The sequence below is a fragment of the Rhineura floridana genome, chromosome 4 (assembly GCF_030035675.1).
Source record: "Rhineura floridana isolate rRhiFlo1 chromosome 4, rRhiFlo1.hap2, whole genome shotgun sequence".
NCBI classification, from domain to species: Eukaryota; Metazoa; Chordata; class Lepidosauria; order Squamata; family Rhineuridae; genus Rhineura; species Rhineura floridana.
Window position 1 is genome coordinate 191,341,879 of NC_084483.1, and position 19,375 is coordinate 191,361,253.

General features: G+C 44.5%; 1 protein-coding gene across 2 annotated transcripts; it reads left to right on the forward strand.

The window, feature by feature from the left end:
* Positions 1-4,505: 4,505 nt before the first annotated feature.
* On the forward strand, positions 4,506-19,375 carry GTF2A1L (general transcription factor IIA subunit 1 like). Of its 2 annotated transcripts, XM_061625654.1 has the most exons (9): positions 4,506-4,696; positions 8,329-8,430; positions 9,963-10,086; positions 11,661-11,728; positions 13,696-13,792; positions 15,917-16,485; positions 17,339-17,626; positions 18,226-18,315; positions 19,103-19,375. In XM_061625654.1, exons 1-9 carry the CDS (start codon positions 4,676-4,678, stop codon positions 19,208-19,210), a joined length of 1,467 nt encoding a protein of 488 aa, XP_061481638.1. In that variant the 5' UTR covers positions 4,506-4,675; the 3' UTR covers positions 19,211-19,375. The 2 variants fall into 2 exon arrangements, with proteins under 2 accessions (XP_061481638.1, XP_061481637.1); XM_061625653.1 differs by lacking the exon at positions 8,329-8,430 and having other exon boundaries at positions 4,588-4,696.

The following is a 19,375-nucleotide window of genomic DNA, read 5'->3' on the forward strand; positions in this document are numbered from 1 at the left end:
TCCAGCATCCTGTTCTCACAGTGGCCAACCAGGTGCCTGGGGGAAGCCCGCAAGCAGGACCCGAGTGCAAGAACACTCTCCCCTCCTGAGGCTTCCGGCAACTGGTTTTCAGAAGCATGCTGCCTCTGACTAGGGTGGCAGAGCACAGCCATCATGGCTAGTAGCCATTGATAGGCCTGTCCTCCATGAATTTGTCTAATCTTTTAAAGCCGTCCAAGCTGGTGGCCATTACTGCATCTTGTGGGAGCAAATTCCATAGTTTAACTATGCGCTGAGTAAAGAAGTACTTCCTTTTGTCTGTCCTGAATCTTCCAACATTCAGCTTCTTTGAATGTCCACGAGTTCTAGTATTATGAGAGAGGGAGAAGAACTTTTCTCTATCCACTTTCTCAATGCCATGCATCATTTTATACACTTCTATCATGTCTCCTCTGACCCGCCTTTTCTCTAAACTAAAAAGCCCCAAATGCTGCAACCTTTCCTCGTAAGAGAGTCATAAAATAAAACAACAAAACTGTCTAGCTTAGTCTATACTTACAAAGAGGTAAACAGCAAAATAGCTTCATAGTTCCATATCTCCCTAGAGATGTATAGCCTGGATAGTGGATGAAAGATTGAACCCTACACAGGTAGCATCAGCAACCATACGGGAACAAAGACCTAAGGTCTGAATCCTATTCTTATGGGAAAGTGCCCAGCAACAGCCAGGAATTAATTAGCTAATAAGAGGGCTTTCTGATGATGAAACATTTCTGGAGTTTTTGCGCCTAACTGTCATGCACTCCCCAACTTTCCCAGGCCTGTGGCTTTGAAGTACCAGTCTCCACTGATAAGCCGGTGTTCTTGCTTGGACCTAATTAACTAGCTTCAGCTGTGAGAACTGCAAAGTCATGCCTCTCAGAGGCCCCATCTCAGATAAGATTTCTTTCCCCAGAATTCTTTGCCTCAGAGCCATTTTAGAAATCAGATGTTCTTGATAAAAACAAAACAAAAACTCTTTATCTACATGAACTACACGGCCAAAAACTACACTACTATATTGCAATGGCTGGGTAAAAAAGTATGTCTTGAAAAGGCCAACAGGAAAGATGACAATGTACTTCCTCAAGGATGGAATTCCAAGACTGGGGTGCCACTGCTGAGAAGGCCCTGATGAGGATGACTTAGAGAAGCTCATAAGCAGGGCTCAAAGGTAATAGCGCTCCCTTCTATTACCCAGATAGTAGTCAGTGGCACCCTGCCTCTGAATATAGAGCCGTTGATGACTAGTAGCCATTGATGGCTTGTTCTCTAATAACATCTAAGGTAGCACCTATCATCACATTTCATGGAAGCAAATTCCATCATTTTAATTATGCATTGTGCTCCTAACGGTGTCTTCAGCTATAGTATTTTGCAGGAGGGACTCAAGCACATACATCATAGTGGGGAACCTTTGGTCCTCCAGCTGTTGCTGGACTACAACTCCCATCATCCCTAGCCATCGGCCATGCTTGCTGGGGCTGATGGGAGTTGTAGTTCAACAATATCTGGAGGACCAAATGTTCCCCACATTCCTTGCATACAGGAATGTTAAGTATGCACAATTAAAGTGGATTAAGTGCTCTGTTACCCTAGTGCAAAAAATCCATAAAAAACTATCAGACTTAGAGTGGTTTGGAAAGGGGTGGGGTGGATGAATGATCAATGGAAAGATGTGTAAAGTCGGGATGAATGCAAGATGAATGCTCACTATAAGCTCTCTGCAAGCACATCAGGACAAATGCTCAGTAAAGAAGGCCATAGTCTAGCTACTGCATAAACTTTATCCAAGCAAGTCAGGCTGCCAGGAGAAGACTTAATTGTCTATTGCAGGGGAACGCTTCATGCATTTGGGAATGTTCAAAGCACCAAAGAGAGAGACATTCACAGCCCAGATGAAGCAGGGAAGCCCCGCCAAGTTCAATGGGGGTGACCCCTAAGTAAGTTTTGCCCAGGATTGCGCATTTTGTAGTGAAAGACCATCAGACACGCCTTCCCAAATAATCTTTGCTGGAGAGGCAAGACAGATCCCATCACTGTTTCTGTTATTTTTGCAGGCATTGTGGGCATCTCTTTCCAATGTAAGCACAACATCTCAGCCAACTTTGTCTTCAAGAAGATCTGGAATTAATGAGAATTAGGAACAGATACATAGGTTGCTGGAGAAGAAGCAAGTGGCTTGCTGGCTGACCTGTATGCCCTTCTCATTTTTTTAAAGGATTCCATGCAAGTTTTTTTCCTCAGTCTTCATTAGGAATGGAATGATCTGTCAGTTTCAGTTTATCTTGGTTTCTCATTTTTCTAATCTTAAATTTGGTTCTGCACATTTCTGCATCAATTTGTGATTTTGGATATGGAGGCAGGAATAAAACCAGCCCAGTCTGTACTTTTCCCTTTAAAAGAGGTTGGATATGCAAAAATCAGCAAGAGAAGCTGTTGATGGCATGGAGCTATTTATTTATTCACTAATAGGCAAAAAAAACCTTGCGGTTCAACAACATACCTATAGCCAACAGCTATTTCTATCAAACATTAAAAAGCAGGGAAACTGGACAGCTATAGTGAATGCACCAGGGGAGCAGGAGACCTGACCTCCTCTCTGAGATATTGTACTGCCCTACAAATTTGTCAAAATGCAAACACCATTTGGGTTGGTCTTTCACAGTCTAATCCACTTCCTGTGTAGCTTGGAAGAATTTGGTAACGTGCCTCTGAGCATATGATGAGTGGTGGCAACACCTGCCATCTCCAAAGATAATTACATTTTTGTAAGGTTGTTGGGGTTCTTCTTACTTTGCTTCTTTCCTGTGTTACTACTGTTTCTACAGAGAATCTAACCTGGAAAATTATATTTCTCTCATTCATCCTTGAAATCTGTGTCAAATTTATTTTCATTATTTTCAAAGCCTTTTTATTGGTCAATGTCATATGATGGTGAAAACAGCCTTTTGTGTTTCAAATTGGAGGTTATGTTCTATTTCTATTTTGGGTGCATTAACAGTTGAATCTGACACTGCAATTTGATGTAAAATCAGACTGATTACAATATGTTGCTACTTAAGCAATGACTCTAGCTGTTGGAAAAAACAAACTTGGCCTTCCCAAGATGCATGTTTTCAGCCTGAAACCATGGAGAGCTGCTGCCAGTCAGTGTAGACAGTATTGAGATGGACTAGTGGGCCTGACTCAGTGTAAGACAGCTTCCAATGTTCCTAAGAAGGATTTTCAGCTTGCCACGGCACAATGGGTCAGGGTGGGGTGACAAAATCTACCCTTTCAAAAAATTATTCTGTACAACAAGGAACTGGATCCCTATTCTTTACTGTCATCCCGACAGTAAACTCTTTCCTGCCCCATTAGGATATCACGATCCCTCCCTGTAAATCTAATGCCACTGAAGGCAAGCCATCTATTTGGCTGGCTAGGGTGAGAGGAAGAGAGCTACCATTTTACTGTCCCTGCTGCAGCTGTGCCTTGATGGCCTCAGGCCATGCTGGTCTTTAGCAGGCAGACTGTTTCCTGGTGCGATGGAGATAAAACAAGAAAGGGAACAAAGTTTCACCTGTGTAGCTTCTGGGTCAGGTTGTGTTAAAGGCACAGGTGCAAGGTCAGTTTTTTTAAAAGTTGGCCACCTAAGCTGATAAGAGTGCTGGTAGGCATCAGTTCAAACCCTGCCACCTTACCCCTGGCATGGCTGAACAGCCCCAAGCACGCCACTGGCCTGAAAAGGACTGCGGTCCCTACGCCTCCCTTTGATTGGGGAGTAAACTGCCTTTGAATTGGCAATTTAAGAAGACTGGAAGCTGCTTTATAGCGAGTCATACCATTGTTCCGTCCAGCCTCTGACTCCGCCCGTGTAAACAGGCAACATATAAGATCGGGCTGATAGGCCCCAATCCTGCGCTGAACACAAAGGACCTGCTCCCCAGAAAGCATACATGGGGCTCTGGCTGCACGCAGGGCTGCAATTCTCAGATGCTCATTGTCAATGACAACTAACAGGGCAATTCTAGACATGTCTATTTAGAATTAAATCCCATTGGGCTGAATAGGGTTACTCCCAGGTAATAGGATAGCCTGAGGAGGGTAGAGTCGTCGCCGGGTCGCCCCCCCCCCCTCAAGTCTAACCATTGAATCTGCAGTGTGTGTGTGTGTGGGGGGGGGGGGGTTAATTTTCAGAAAACGGGCCTGGAAAAGAACTCCAGACAAGCGACAGCGCGTGCTTCTTCGCCGCTGCCGCACTCTTCACAGGGCCAGAAACAACGCGGCCATTCACCCCAGTTCTGATTACGTCGGGGTGAGCTCCCCTAATGTAAGTCGGGTCTGGGACAGAGCTCTCTTCCCTCCCGCCGGTCGTTTATCTCAAAGGAAACCCCTCTTTTGGCTTTTGCCTAGCTACGATGTCCACGCCACGATGTCCTTCTGCTTGCGGGGTGGATGATGTGGGTGGGCATCGGTAATCGGGTCTCCCATTCTGCCGAGAGGGAAGCCTGGAAGCGGAGAGCATCGGGAAGAGAAAGAGGCTGGGTGCTCGGCAGTTGCCCCGGGAACTGCCAGGGGGCGCGCGAGGACGGGCGTTAAGAACTGCGGGGGCTTAAGCGCTCGCTGGAGGTGGCCGCGGAGGTTAAGAGCAGCCGCGAGAGAAAGAGAAGCGATGGCTCATGACAACCCGGTGGTGAGGGCGAACGTGAGAGGGAGGGAGTGAGGAGGAGGAGGTTTCAAGCCTAGCGGAGCAGTTAGGCAATTTTACATCCTGGACTTAATGGGCTTACAGCTTCCTCCTCTCCCTTTAGGTGGTCCTATGTGTGGCTTCAAAAGGTGGTAAGGAAGCCGAGCTTGCCGTGTCAGGGGGCTTTCCTGCGCTTTTGTGGGGCGCTGGACCCCTGAACCCCAAAGCCCTTCCATTATGGTACCACTGACGGAGCTTGAGGAGACCTCTCCCTTAAGAGGAGCTCAGTGATACTCAAGCAATCGCTCACTCAGGCCAGTTCCGCACATTCCATTTAAAGCAGGATGAAACCACTTTACACAGGCCTGGCTTCCCCCAGAGAATCCTGGGAACTGTAGTTTGTTAAGGGCACTGAGAATTCTTGGGAGGCCCCTAGTCCCCCCACAGAGCTGCCATTTCCAGAGTTTGACTGATTGTTAAACCACACAGAACTGCAGCTTTATGAGGGGGATTTGGGGGTCTCCTAACAACTCTCAGCATCTTTCACAAACTACAGTTCCCAGGATTCTTTCATAGAAACTATGGCTTTTTACAATGGTATCACAGTGCTTTAAATGTGTAGTGCAGATGTAGCTTTATGTAACCTGGAAAGTAATGCAAAATCTACATTTTTGAGGAAGAGAAACACAAGAGGTTGGGATTAAAGCATCCAGTGCTAGATATCCTCTCTTCTATCTCTCTCACTTATAAATAATCTTTATGTTATGTTATATTAGAAAGCGGTGTAATTGGTTTTGCTGAGTTCACTGTCACAAGATGGGGAGATAACCTCCGGGTTTAGATGGCTTTGCAAGGGATTAGAGACACACGGCTAGTAACAATTGCTCATGCTCATGGTGGTAGGTCTGTTGGCATCCGTTCATTGTTACAGTAACAAAGCCCCCATATTTAGAGGCAGCGTAACTTTGAGCCTCCGTATACACTAGTTGTGGGGAAGCGGTAGCAGGGGTGAGGATGGGAAGAGAGCAGCAATAACAGGGGAGGTCTGTTGTTTTCATGTTCTGCTTAATGGGATTCTCAAAAGAATTTGGCTGGGCACCTTGGGAAACGGGACTAGGTGGACCTTTGATAGGGCTTGTCTTATGTTCTATATATACTATATGCTCTGGGGCAAACCTGGCCTCCTCGGAATGTTTCTGGAGGTGGCTTGCCGTTCCTTCCTCCTAAAGGCCCGTTATCAAATCTCCATAGAGCAGTGGCTTAGAATAAATCACAAGTGTAGAGAGTGCTGTTGCGCTCAGGTCCTGCTTGTGGGCTTCCCAGAAGACAAGATGCTGGACTAGATGGGCCTTTGGCCTGATCCAGCAGGACTGTTATGTTTTTTAGAGGGTGGGGATAGATTTGAAGGAACCTGAAGATAAAAGAGCCAGTTAGTTATCCCCTCCAACTCCAGTACATACTATATATACTATATATAAGCCATCCTTTAGGGTTTTCCCTGAAGGTATTTCAGAAACTGGTTCAGTTTGTTGTTCTGGTGAATGGGGAAAAATAATTTGATGGGTCGCTTGTTAGCATAGAGATGCAGTCTCAGAAGACTTGGTTTAAAGATAAAGAAACAGCTTTACAATTTCTCTGGATTGATAGGCCGTGGGGCCAGACTTCATTCCTTTCCCAGTTCAGATCCTCTGTGACATTGTTAAGCAGGATTTTGTGCAGATGTGTATGTGACCAAAAGCCAAAGATGGATGAATAATGCTTAATGTTTATTTTGTGCTTGTCGAGTATTCAAAACACTTTGGCTCAACCCACATTGTATTGCTAATTGTTACAACAACCTTGCAAGGTAGGTTAATAATATTATTCCCTTTATGGCAGACTGGAGACTATAAGCTCTAATTCCCATAATCCTTTACCATTGGTATTGGTATTACCATTGGTATGGGAATTGTAGTCCTACATCTGGAAGGCACCCTTTCTTTAGGGCCCAAATCAAGATTTGAACTTTCCATCTCCTATTTTTGGTCCTTATGCTATACCTTTCCAAATATCAAATACAATGGAAGGAGCATCAGTGTATTTTTTTCACTTTATGAATCTAGAATTCCAGTTCTAAGAAAACACATATGGCATAGTTATTGAAGAGGCCATCACACCTCAAGCTGGTTCTTAAAAATATTTTATGAAGGGGTGTTTTTAATTTAGTGTGTGCTTTTAATTTGTTGATGTTTCCAAAACTGTTAATGTGTTTATCTAAAAACTCATATCTGGAGATGAGTCGGAAAGCTTCTGTTATTAGAAGAAATGTATTTAAAACACTTTTGAGAGAGAGAGAGAGAGAGAGAGAGAGAGAGAGAGAGAGAGAGAGAGAGAGAGAGAGAGAGAGAGAGAGAGAGATGCGTAATGTTGCAAAGAGAGGCTCTATCTTTATTTGCTGGGAAATGTGGTAAAATGTGAAATTAATGTCTTCCTTTGCACGTCATGCTGAGCCAAACTATGGCTTATCGTGAACTCATGGAGAGGAGCTCACAGCCATTCCATGTTTGCCTGGGTGGTTTTGCTGCTGCGCTGGACAGGTGTGGGGTCATTTTAATTTAACTGGGTATTTTGTGTGTATAGTATTGTGTGTGTGTTGCTTTAAAAAGAGAAGAACTGTTGTTAACCTGTCTCAGCCCCTTTGAAAGAGATGAGATGGAAACTGAATTAAGGTTGCAATCCTCTGTGCTTTTACCTGGAAAGCAAAGCGTACTGAACACAGTGGAACATACTTCTGAGTAATCATGTATAGGATTGTGCTGTAGCCTGCAAGCACCCTCAACACTGCAAATCTTATTCAGATGCTCATCTGGTTTCCGAGACTTTGACGGTCATTACCCACCCATGGTCAAACGTTGTTTTGCAGCCATAAAAACCAAGCCTGTGGTTATTTAAAAAGGAACAAAAATAGAGATTCCTCAGTTCTGTGCCCAATACTGTTTCTCTAGTACAACAGAAGGGCTGTAGCTCAGTGGCAGAGCATCTGCCTTGCCTGCAGAAGATCCCAGGTTCAATCCCTGGCGTCTCCAGGCAGGACTGGGAGTGTACCCTGTCTGAAACTCTGAAGAGCTGCTGCTGCCGCCGGTCAGTGTAGACAATCAGGAGCATAATGACAAATTCAAACGTGCAGAGTCCCTTTGTGATAATCACAGCCACGCCTCCTTTTTTGCTGTAGGGTTGAGAATGAGGTCCTTGTTAATGCCTTCTTGCACAACAACAGACATCCCTAGGAGCCAATAGGCATGAAAGTGTTAGCTACTGAGAAGAATCTTCTCTGTGGTTGACTCACCACCTTTCACTCTCATTGGTTTCAATCAGCAGGAAAGGACAAGGAAGCATGTTAGAAGACTCTTCTCAATAGCTAATACACTTCCCTTTCATGCTGATTGCCTCGTAGAATGTTGGAGACATTGGGAGCCTGCTCCCAAAAAAGTAAGGTGTCTAAGACCCCCCGAGAGCCCAGACCACTACAATACTGAGTTATATGAGTCAATGGTCTGAGTTGATATAAGGCAGCTACCTATGCTGTCCTGTGGAGCTGCAGCACACAGAGAATGACCCTCTTAACATTTCCCCCTCTCTGCAATTCCTCTGTTGCACAGCCTAAATTCTACAAATCGGTTATCGACGATGTGATTGAAGGTGTCCGGGATGTCTTTGCGGAAGAAGGTGTAGATGAACAGGTCCTGATAGAGCTGAAGCGGGTTCGTTGAATGGCTCTAGTTTGCAAGGCTCTATTTCTTCTGCCCTGCCTCTCTTTCACATTCCTAGTCAGAAGCAAGTAGCTTGCATGCCTATCTTAGGCGGAGTGGCCCAAATGTTTACCTTTGCCTTCAGCAGTGTAGTGGAACAGGGATTAGGCAGGGATGAAGCCCCATCAATTATTTTACACCAGAGACAATCATATGTGATCTTCTGGGGGTACCATTTGCCAGTCCTCTGCTCACCAAATAAATAAGAGAGAAATTCACCAAATAAGCTAAGTGGAAGGTTACATTAGCATGTCTGGCTTGAGGGTTAAACTATCACTTTTTATTTTGACAAATTCCAGAAGTCCCTTTATTATGACCAACCAAAATGTCACAGAACAGTGAGCAAACTTTTGAGTCTAACAGAACTCCTCAAGCTGAACATGAATGCCAAGTGAGCTGGCTTGGTATTGAAGCTATTGGCCCGAAATGGATTTTTATTGTATAGTCTTCAAAGAGGCTATGGGGGGTTCTCATGAAGAGCAACCTGCACCTCGGTATTCACTATGACATGACTGGTTGCCATTGATTGCTTAGTCCATATTTACTGGTCAACACAGGGGCATCGGGGAAGGATTCCAGACGCAAGTCACATTTTTTTCCTTATCTTTATAGTGTACCTTTAATCCAAGGAGCTCAAAGTGGTATACATGCTTCTCCCTTCCCCAGTTTATCCTCACAACAACCCTGTGAGGTCTGACTTAATTTATCAATGATGGGATGAGGAACGTGTCCTAAAGTGAAAGATCAGGTTATTGGATTTTGCAGCCACCAGTATGTTCTCAGTTGTGTTCAGATACCTGTGCTCTGCCTTGCAATTTCCATGCAAAATTCTTGCCTCTGTTGCTTAAAGTCTGTTGGGATGACTTCCAAATGGGTATGGTTGTTATAATGTTAGGTGCTCCTCACTTTCCCAAGCAGCGGAAAGTCCAGGGTTACTGCAGCAAGGTGTAGTTTCCCGCACTGGAGCCTTACAATGTCTTTGTAACATTTGTTTGTTCACAAATATACCAGGAGAGCATAGTGGAAGCAGACTCCCATAAGCAGGCACGATAATTAACCACTAATCCTGCATCAGATTCCCTAAAAGCAGAATAGAAACCTACAAGGGTTTACCCCAGTTATTTGGATAACTGCTATCTAAAACCTTTTTGCTTCTGGGCCCATCCCTACCCTGCAAAGGACTGAGCTTGGATTTAGCTCTCCTATCCCTGATCACCCATGAGGAGAGGGGGGGAGAGAGAGGGGGGGGAGAGAGAGGGGGGGGGGAGAGAGAGGGGGAGAGGGAGAGGGAGAGGGAGGGAGAGAGAGAGAGAGAGAGAGAGAGAGAGAGAGAGAGAGAGAGAGAGAGAGAGAGAGAGAGAGAGAGAGAGAGAGGCATATGTGAGATCCTGTTGGGAAACAGAGAATTCAGCTGGCTAAAACTGGATATTTTCACCTGTGTGTGTGTGTATGTATGTTTTAAAAAGCAACTTCCTTTCTTGCAGCGCTGGGAGACTAAAGTGATGCAGTCTAAAGCGACAGAAGGCTTCTTCCGCCACAGTCACCTTCCACCCCAATTCACACTGCACCTGCCTCCCAACTTCCACCAAGCTCTGCAGACATCAACAGGTTGATGGATGGTCTCTTCCTGCACTACGATGGGGGAGGGCAGGCTCAGTGGTAATGTCAGAGCATACGCTTTGCACGCAGATAGTCCCATGTGGAATTCTTGGCTGGCATCTCCAGTTAGAAGAACAGGTTGCAGATGATGGGAAATAATGGCTGCCACTCAGCCAACAATACAGAGCTAGACTAGGGATAGCCAACATGGTGCCCTCCTGGTGCTATTTGATTCCAATTCCCATCAAACCTAGCCAGCACAGCCAGTCAGTGCATTCCGGTGGCTGTGATGTCAGTGGGGCAGTGAATCCACTTTGGATTTTAGCACAAACTTTCAGGGTGCTGTCCAAGGTTCTGAAACCCATCCCCCAAACAGGTTCTGAACCTTGGACAGCTCCTTATTTATTTATTTATTTATTTATTAGATTTATATTCCACCCTTCCTTCCAGTAGGAGCCCAGGGTGGCAAATGAAAGCACTAAAAACATTCTTAAAACAGCATAAAACAGACTTTAAAATATATTACAACAAAACATCCTTAAAAACATGTCAAAACAAAACATCTTTAAAAACATATTTTTTAAAAAAAACTCTTAAAAAAAGCTTTAAAAACGTATTAAAAAGCAATTTGATTGATTGATTTTTTTATTTATGGTCATAGACCAAACTGTAAAAAGCAATTTCAACACAGACGCAGACAGGGATAAGGTCTCTATTTAAAAGGCTTGTTGAAAGAGGAAGGTCTTCAGAAGGCACCAAAAGGTTACAAAGATGTTGCCTGTCTAATATTTAAGGGGAGGGAATTCCACAGGGTAGGTGCCACTACAGTAAAGGTCCATTTCCTATGTTGTGCAGAACGGACCTCCAGATGAGATGGTATCTGCAGGAGGCCCTCACCTGCAGAGCACAGAGATTGACTGGGTATATAAGCTGATCCCAAGCTGTATAGGGCTTTGTAGACCAAAACCAGAACATTGAACTTAGCCTGGTAGCTAATATGTAGCTCCTTGAAAGGTTAGACTAAAACCGGAGCGGTTTCACTGCCCTATTGACATTGAAGTCATCAGTCTCCACTTGGCCACAGGGACGAATGGGAGCTGTAGTTTCCACTTCTACAAATCAACATCTGCTTTGCCATACATTCGCTGACACAATCCTATACCCTTTTAGCTGAGTGTAAACTCCTTTGGATTTACTTCTGAATAAACACTGAGAGGTTTTTGACAGCAAAATTCTGGATATAGGATTGCAGTTACTAGTCACAGTGCTGAGCTGAATTGATGAAAGATTAAATTAAGAGAAAATTGGCTTTAGCTGCCTTATTTTCACACGAAGTGTACGAGTCTGGCCGCTTCCCGCCTGTTGCTATTTTGGGGTGGGATTAAATCACGTATCAGCAAATTCAGGTTGCGTAGCTGGAGTGGATTGGGAGGTCTTGCGCAACAAACTTGCTTCTCCAAAATATTGGATTTTTTTTTTTGCAATACAATGGCAATATACAGTGGGAGAAATCTACATTGTGGGGAATTAAAAACTTTCAACGATGCCCTTTTGACATTTTTATTTAAACAATATCCCTTTAGGTGTTGCTGCTAGCAGAGGAATTAGACATTTTACTGCAACAGCATCATCATCAGCAACTGCAGAATTGGTATGTAGTTTTAGCATGGCCTTGTAATTTTTATGATTCCATAAAAGGCAAAGTTTTTCCCTGTTCAACAAATTTTGGTAGTTATAAAGAGCCTTGCAAAATGCCAGCTGTAATCCAGCAATAGCCATTCATATTGCAAGCACCAGTAATTGCAGAGATGACTAGTCAGTTTTAAAAGAGTTTAGTGTTGATTTGGGATGGGGTGACCATTATGCCACTTTGTCTGCCATTCTAAACACATTTGTAGATGTGGGACTCTCTTGGTCCATTTGATATTTGTTTCATTTATTGTATTAATTTAATTGCTTGTCTGCTGAAAGCGTTTGAAAGCAACTTGCATTTTATTGGACTGTGTTTATGTATTGAATTAATGTTTTTGTGACACTTATCTATACCATGGATTAGGTCACATCACAGGGTTCCGCTTGCTCTAGAACAGTAGTTCTTCATCTTTTTTGAGTCAGGACCCCTTTGAGAACCTGATGAAAGCTTCCCAGAAAAAATGCACGTGAACACAAAAATTTACAATACAGTTTATTCTATTGCATTGGAAATTGATTTTTTTTTTTTTGGCACTCATTTCATGGACCCCCTGAAGCCCTTGGGGTCCATGAACCTCTGCTCTAGACGCGGACAGGAGGCAGTGATTTTCACAGGTTCTGTCTTCCCTCTGCAGCTCTTGGAGGGTTGGGGGACCCACTGGAATAGCATGGGAGGTTGCAGAGGGAAGAGGGGTTAGGTGAAAATCAGAGTGCCTCTTTTGGATCCTGGTTCTCTGCATGAATGGATGAAGCTTTCGGGTCATAGATGGGCAAGTCTAGACACAACCTGTTCTCTGCTAATGTTCCCAGGACCATTCGCAGTAGCAGAGTGGGGAATCTTTTTCAGCCTGAGGGCCACATTTTCTTCTGAGCAACCTTCTGGGGGGCACATGTCAGTGGTGGCAGGACCAGAGGCCAAAGTGGCAGAGCAATAAATGTAAATCTTACTTTTGTACAGTGGGGTAGTTTCTACACATGCTCACATGCCCGTGTCTGTCCTCCATCCAGACAAGCAAGAGGTGTTATTGGAGTTAATTTCAGCCAAGCAAAAATACTCAGGGTGCAAAGCCGGTCCAGTGAGGAGTGTGGCCTGGGCCATGTTGAGAGCCTGCAGGGCCAAATTCAGCCTCCAGGCCTGAGGGTGCCCACCCCCAATTATAAAAAAGTAACAGTTTACAATTTAATAGACACAATGTTTAAAGTAACATTATTTAACACATTATTTAAAGTGACTGCTTACAATTTAATAGACACAATATAGAAGGGTGATAAAGGGAAGAGAAAAACAAGGAAATTCAGGGTTCATGGCCACTGCATGAGAAGTCTGAGAGGAGGAGGAGTCAAATGACAGATGGTCCAAGCTGAGCCAATGGAGGGAGGGCTGCTGTCTCGCCTCTCCCTCCTTTGTGTCCTCAGAGTTTCTGCTTGCATTTAGAAAGCCCCGTATGACTCTAGTCCTTATGGAGCTGTGAAGGTACCCTTGGAAGTATGTTGGAAATGCTTGATGGAAGTTACAGAAAACCAAAGGGAGCACAATTTTCTCTGGGCCACAGGGACAAGGCATCAGTGCCCTTAATAGCTTTTTCTTCCTCCTGTTGTGTAAAACAACAAGAATAGGAAGATGCCTTATATTGGGTTAGATCCTTGGTCTGTCAAACTCAATATTGTCTACACTGACTGGCAGTGGGTCTCCATGGTGCCAGGCTGGGCTATTCCCAGCCCTACCTAGAGAAGCCAGGGACTGAACCTGGGACCTTCTGCATGCAGAGTCACTGAGCCGAGGCCCAGCCTTGATTTTCAGAAATGGTTCAGGTTGCGGAATTCAGCTTTCAGTGGAATAGGGCTTGGGCCGCTCTGTACAAAATCCATACAACTCTGGGTGCAGAAAATAACTGCATTTTCCTGATGAGTTTCCTTTCGCTCCAGAGTTCTTCCAGGGCTGGTGGTGCAATCCTTACCTTGCCTTCTGGCCTTGCCTGCCCTATCCAAGTACCTGCTGGAGTGACCCTGCAGACAGCATCTGGTAAGGATAACAGGCACATACCTGAACAGTGTTGGTGGCAGGGGTGTGTGTAAGGAGGACTACAAGAATTTTACAATATGAAAGGTGGCTGTCGATAGCTTTAAGGGTAGCAATGGTACTAAAAACTGGTTTTCTCAAGATGTGCTACCATAGACTGCTTCCAGACTTGTAGATATGTTTGGGTGGGATTCAATCACATACTGGCAAATTCAGGTTGCATGATTATAGTTGACTGGGCGGTCTTGCACGACAACCCTGCTTCCCCCCCACAAAGTCAGACTTTTGTGATAAGGAAAGTAATCGGAAAATGCACTGGAAAGTGTGAGATACCCTTTTCTTGACACAACGTCATCTATCCTCTCCACAGACAAATCGGAATGAATGATTGTCTGGAAGTGACCCAGAGTTTCCTCCTAAAGATTTGTAATTTTATTTATTGTTAAATTTATATCACACCCTTCCTCCCAAAAGGAGCCCAGGGTGGCAAACGAGCAACAGAACACTAGAAACATCTTTAAAACATTTTCAGTAGGCACCAAAAAGACAACAGAGATGTGAAGTGAGGAGTGAATTCCAAAGGGTAGGTGCCACAGCACTAAAGGTCCTCTTCCTGTGTTATTGTGTGGAACGGACCTCCTGATGAGATGGCATCTGCAGGAGGCCCTCATCTGCAAAGCGCAGTGATTGACTGCGTATATAAGGGGGTGAGACAATTTGCAGAGTACTTTCTGATGCCTCCCTCCTCCCTTGAGTACTGCAGCTCCCAGAGTTGCATCTGGAGAGGGAATAGCTGTTAAAGCAGTTTATTGTGTAGAAAAATGCCCTAAGTGGAGAGAGGAAATGGGGAGGGGAGGTAGTGATGTCACTGTAGCATTATGAGGCCCCTGAGATTTTAATTAAAGAAGCTTGCTGGCTAGAAGCCAACTCTGACCTAGTCAATTTGAATAGTTTGTAAGGCTCTTCTGCAGCCTTAGACTCAATAATTTATAATGCAGGGCAATAAATGAGAGAGGGCATCCATGAAAATGTAGGAATTATGTTCATAGCGTGAAGATAGACATTTAAGACCTTGGTGAAATCATACAAGATCAGGGCTGGCTCAGGACATCTTCCAGCCTGAGCTGAAGGACAATTCACAGTTTGCATACAGAAGCTGACAGGACGGGAGGCTGAGTCTTATTTCAACACTGACGACAGGGCAGCACCGTCCATTATGCCTGAAGCTCTCAGGCTAGCTTAGGGCGTGCTGGGCAGACTGCATGGGGCACACAGCTCTGTCCTCCAGCAGAGGGAAATGGCCTGAGAAATAGTGGGGGTGGGGTGGGGCAAGGGGGAGGCTACTGCCACCTGAAGCAATTCCCTCACTCTGCCTAATGGTAGAGCCGGCCCTCTGCAAAGCATCAAGAAGGCTAAATTGTGTTAACACGCTAGGGGGAGAACTGTTCAGTGGAGCAACAAGCGATTCATGTGGTGGAAGTTTTAAGTTCCTTGCAACATCCCTTGCAAAGTTTATTGAGGTGTCCCAGGATCCCAAGTTGGAACCCTTGTGGCTTTCTGCTTTCCTGAAACCAGGTCAGCTCCGACTCATTTTCCCAGCCTTCCCCAGCCTGGTGTTCTTCAGATCAGCCACAGTCTGAAGGCTTATGAGGCCGCCGCCGTGCTGAAGCTAAGCAGGTCTGGGTCTGGTCAGTGCCTGGATGGGAGACCATCTGGGAACTGCATGTATGTTGCCTTAGGTTCCATGATGGAAGAAAGGCAGGATATAAATGTAAGGATTTTTTTTTTTAAGAAAATGAAAAAAAATCTGGAGAGCACTAGATTGGCATGGATATGTGTATGTGTTTGCGCGTCTATGTATGTGTGTGTGTATGTGATTATCTCTGTGTATGTATGAGCAGCGTCCCAACACCCTTTACTCCCCATGGGGTGGACCTTTATGTGTGTCTCTACCCCCTCTCAGCTGCAAGTTTTATGGATGAATCTTGGTGGGAGGGGACAAGCTGAGTGGCAGCATAGAAGGCAAACCGAGGAATTTTGCTCACCTCTTGCTCTCCTCCTAGTAGTTCTGATTGGCCATTGAGGGAGAGACAGGCATATGCACAATTTTTGGCTTCTCTTTCTTAGGGCACCTGTATAAAGTCAACATGCCTGTTGTGGTCACCCAGGCCCCGGGAGGTGCAACTGTCCTCCAGAATCCAGTTCAGCAAATATTCCAGCAGCTTGGGCGGCAGCCCTTGGCACCTCCATCTGCCACTCCCGGTGCCGTGCAGGCAAACGCTTCTCTTCAAGCACCCAGCAGTGAAAGCCTGCAGGCCCCAAAGCCCACCTTACCTCAGCAAATAGGAATGGAGGGGAAGGCCTTGCCTGGTGCTGCTGTTGTGCAGGAAGCTATTGGGAGCCAGGGGAAAGCTGCAGTGGGAGCTCTGGTACGGCAGCAGCCATCTAACTCCCTGGAGACTCCCCGGAACGCTGACGTGCAAGCAGCTCTTCCAGACTTGAAGTTGTCTGAAGCATGCTGCCCCACAGTGGCCACAGAAGCAATGGCAAGCAGCTCTTCCAGTGGGGCAGAATTGCCTGCGAGTCTCGAGCAGTCACTGGATCCCGACGATATAATTGAGCTGATAATCATGGGCAACGAGTTGGATGACAGTGTCCTCCTGTCTGATGAAACCAGCCTCTCTTTTGCTGAAGAAGTAATTCCAGTGCTTTACTTTCTCTCTCTCTCTCTCTCTGTCTCATTTTAAAACAGGGATAGGCTGCGTACACACCACACATTTAAAGCACATTATTCCCCACCATCCCCAAATCCTGGGAACTATAGTTTGTTAAGGATGCTGAGAATGGTAGCTCTGTGAGGAGTAAATTATAGTTCCCAGGACTCTTTGGGGGAAATAATGTGCTTTAAATGTATGGCGTGTACACAGCCATAGAGTCCAACAACATCTGGAGGACCACAGCTTCTTGAACCCTGTTTAAAGGATGTCTTTTCCACATATCTTCTGCTGTTCAAGACAGCTTGCAAATTTAATTTTAATAGCGTAGTGGAATATAGGATGCATGTAGAATTGTGGAATAAGTGTACCATTCTTGGGGTATGTACCATCTTCTTCCCATTTAAATTAGGCAAGGTAACTGTTCCTTTTAATGGAGCTGGATTGCAGCCTTTCTTTCTTTCTTTCTTTCTTTCTTTCTTTCTTTCTTTCTTTCTTTCTTTCTTTCTTTCTTTCTTTCTTTCTTTCTTTCTTTCTTTCTTTCTTTCTTTTGTTGCATTGCAGTCTGATTTTGTAATCTTTGTAAAATTTCCAGCATTGAAAGTTGGAAGAAGGATTCTAAATTCCTTTTAGGACTTGCAGCTAGGTTTGACGCTGGGAAGTTGACACGGATAAGAGTTGCAGTGCATCCTTTCTGTGAGTGAGCTTATGTGAATTGATCTTGTGAGTCTCTCCCATAAATGGAAGGGTAAGCCTGCAGAAGCAGTGCGGTGGGGAATCTCTTTGTGAAGAAATGTTCCTTGTGTCTTCAGTGTAGTGCAAATCTTCCTTCCAGCTAGATACCAGTGTGCACATGGAACCTGATCTGCACACCCAGAAGGATATTGCCAATGACCTTGAAGAGATCATTCAGCTGGATGGAACAGGTGATGTTTCTCCTAAGGCAGAAATAGAAAGCTCAAGGGATGGGGATGACGAGGAACTTGTTGGCATCATTGATGCCGAAGATCTGAAAGTCTTGGATGAGGATGAAGAAGAAGGAGGTGAAAATAGTACCTCAGACAGTGGATCTCTTAGCAGCGCTAGTGATACTGATGAACCCTCGGTTGACATAATTGAGGAGGTAACGCTTTTGATCCATTTGAAAATGATTTTCTTAACATGTCTCTGGCTTAGCTTCAAACTACACATGATGGGGGGAATCAGAACAATCTCAAGGACCAAAACGGGGAAGATAATACATCTCTGTTCACTAATTGTACAATGCTAATCCAGATTTTGGCAGTCTGAACGTTGAATATTCATTAACTTGCCATCCAATTGCTTTAGCTGCATTGCAGATGTGAGCAATTGTGATGTAGATGTTGGGGCAATGGAACTGGTGAAAAAGGTCTCTTCTCTCTTCATACCCTTTCTGCTTGAAAAGGTATGTTCTGCCCTGTGGATTGTTCCACCCATGTTGTATATGCAGAAGCGGAAATGGAGACACTTCCCATGTTATGGGTTTCCATTTTATGAATGGACAAATGCACCTCATGGCAGTATTTTCTGGTGGCATCTATGGCATTTTCTCAAAATTGCAAATGTGCCCACAGGCCCCAAAAGGCTGGGGACCCTTGGTCCCTATGTCAGCCCTTTGTGTTCATGGTTGTGTTACTATAATGAAGTTGACTTAAAAAAAAAAAGTTAAATGCCAATCAAAAATGTGTCTTTCCTTTTCAGGACCCTTTGAACTCTGGTGATGATGTCAGTGAGCAGGAAACACCAGATGTGTTTGACACTGATAATATAATTGTATGCCAATATGATAAGGTACAGTGAGGAATACTCCTTAAATGAGTGCTGGCACTTGAAGTCCTCCCAGCTCTGTTAAAAGTATGAAAGAAAAATGTAGTTGCCATCTCACTTCACACCTTACACAGAGGCAAACCTGGGCTTGCCACAGAGTGAATGTTTCAACAGGCAGCTGCACCAAGCATTTTTCCTGATGAGAGTTTCTGTATGGTGCATTTACACTTTATTGATTGTTTTCAACTAAGTCCTGTTCAGAGTAGAGTTGTTGGAATTAATAGACCTGTTGGTTATGTTTATTGAGTTCAGTGGGTCTACTCTGAGTAGGACTACCACTGAATATCACCTTATGTCTTTTAAGTAAGACAACTTAGTTGTGCACCAATACAATATACAATGTGGGAAGCGGGCATAGCAAAGGAAGTGACATCACAGGAAGGTGTGGAGCAAAACACCCCTCATGTAGGTTCATGGATTTCTGGGCGGCTCCGAGGGTGCACAATCTTCCCCAACATCCCCAGACTACAAATCCCATCATCTCTGGGAAGGGGAAAGGAATGGAGTTACTTGGAAGGGAGTGTGGCTGGCTGGAATCCTGAAGATGTGCATTTCTCATTGCAAGGTTGTTCCATTTGTTAGCTACTTATGTGTGTGCATTATAGATAGGCTCCAGTGTTTTTGCTTTTGGTATATGAATTCTGTTCTTAATTGTTCATTATGTTCCATCACTTAAAAGGAAGGCAACTGTTCTTTTAGTGGGATTTAAAGTTTCATTTTTGAGAGAGTCTGCCTTTTTGGTTTTTACCAGGTTCAACGAAGTAAGAACAGATGGAAGTTCTACTTGAAAGATGGCGTGATGTGCTTTGCAGGGAAAGACTACGTTTTTTCCAAAGCCATTGGAGATGCAGAGTGGTGAAACTTAAACAAAATCTCCACAGTTTTGTTTTTTTTACAAGACACTATGTGTTGCAATGTTCAGGAAGAATATAATGGAGTTCTTGTGCTCTGAAACTTGAAATATAACAATGTGAAACGACACTTCATATGAACAAGCATGTAAAAATAAATAAATCCAAAAACA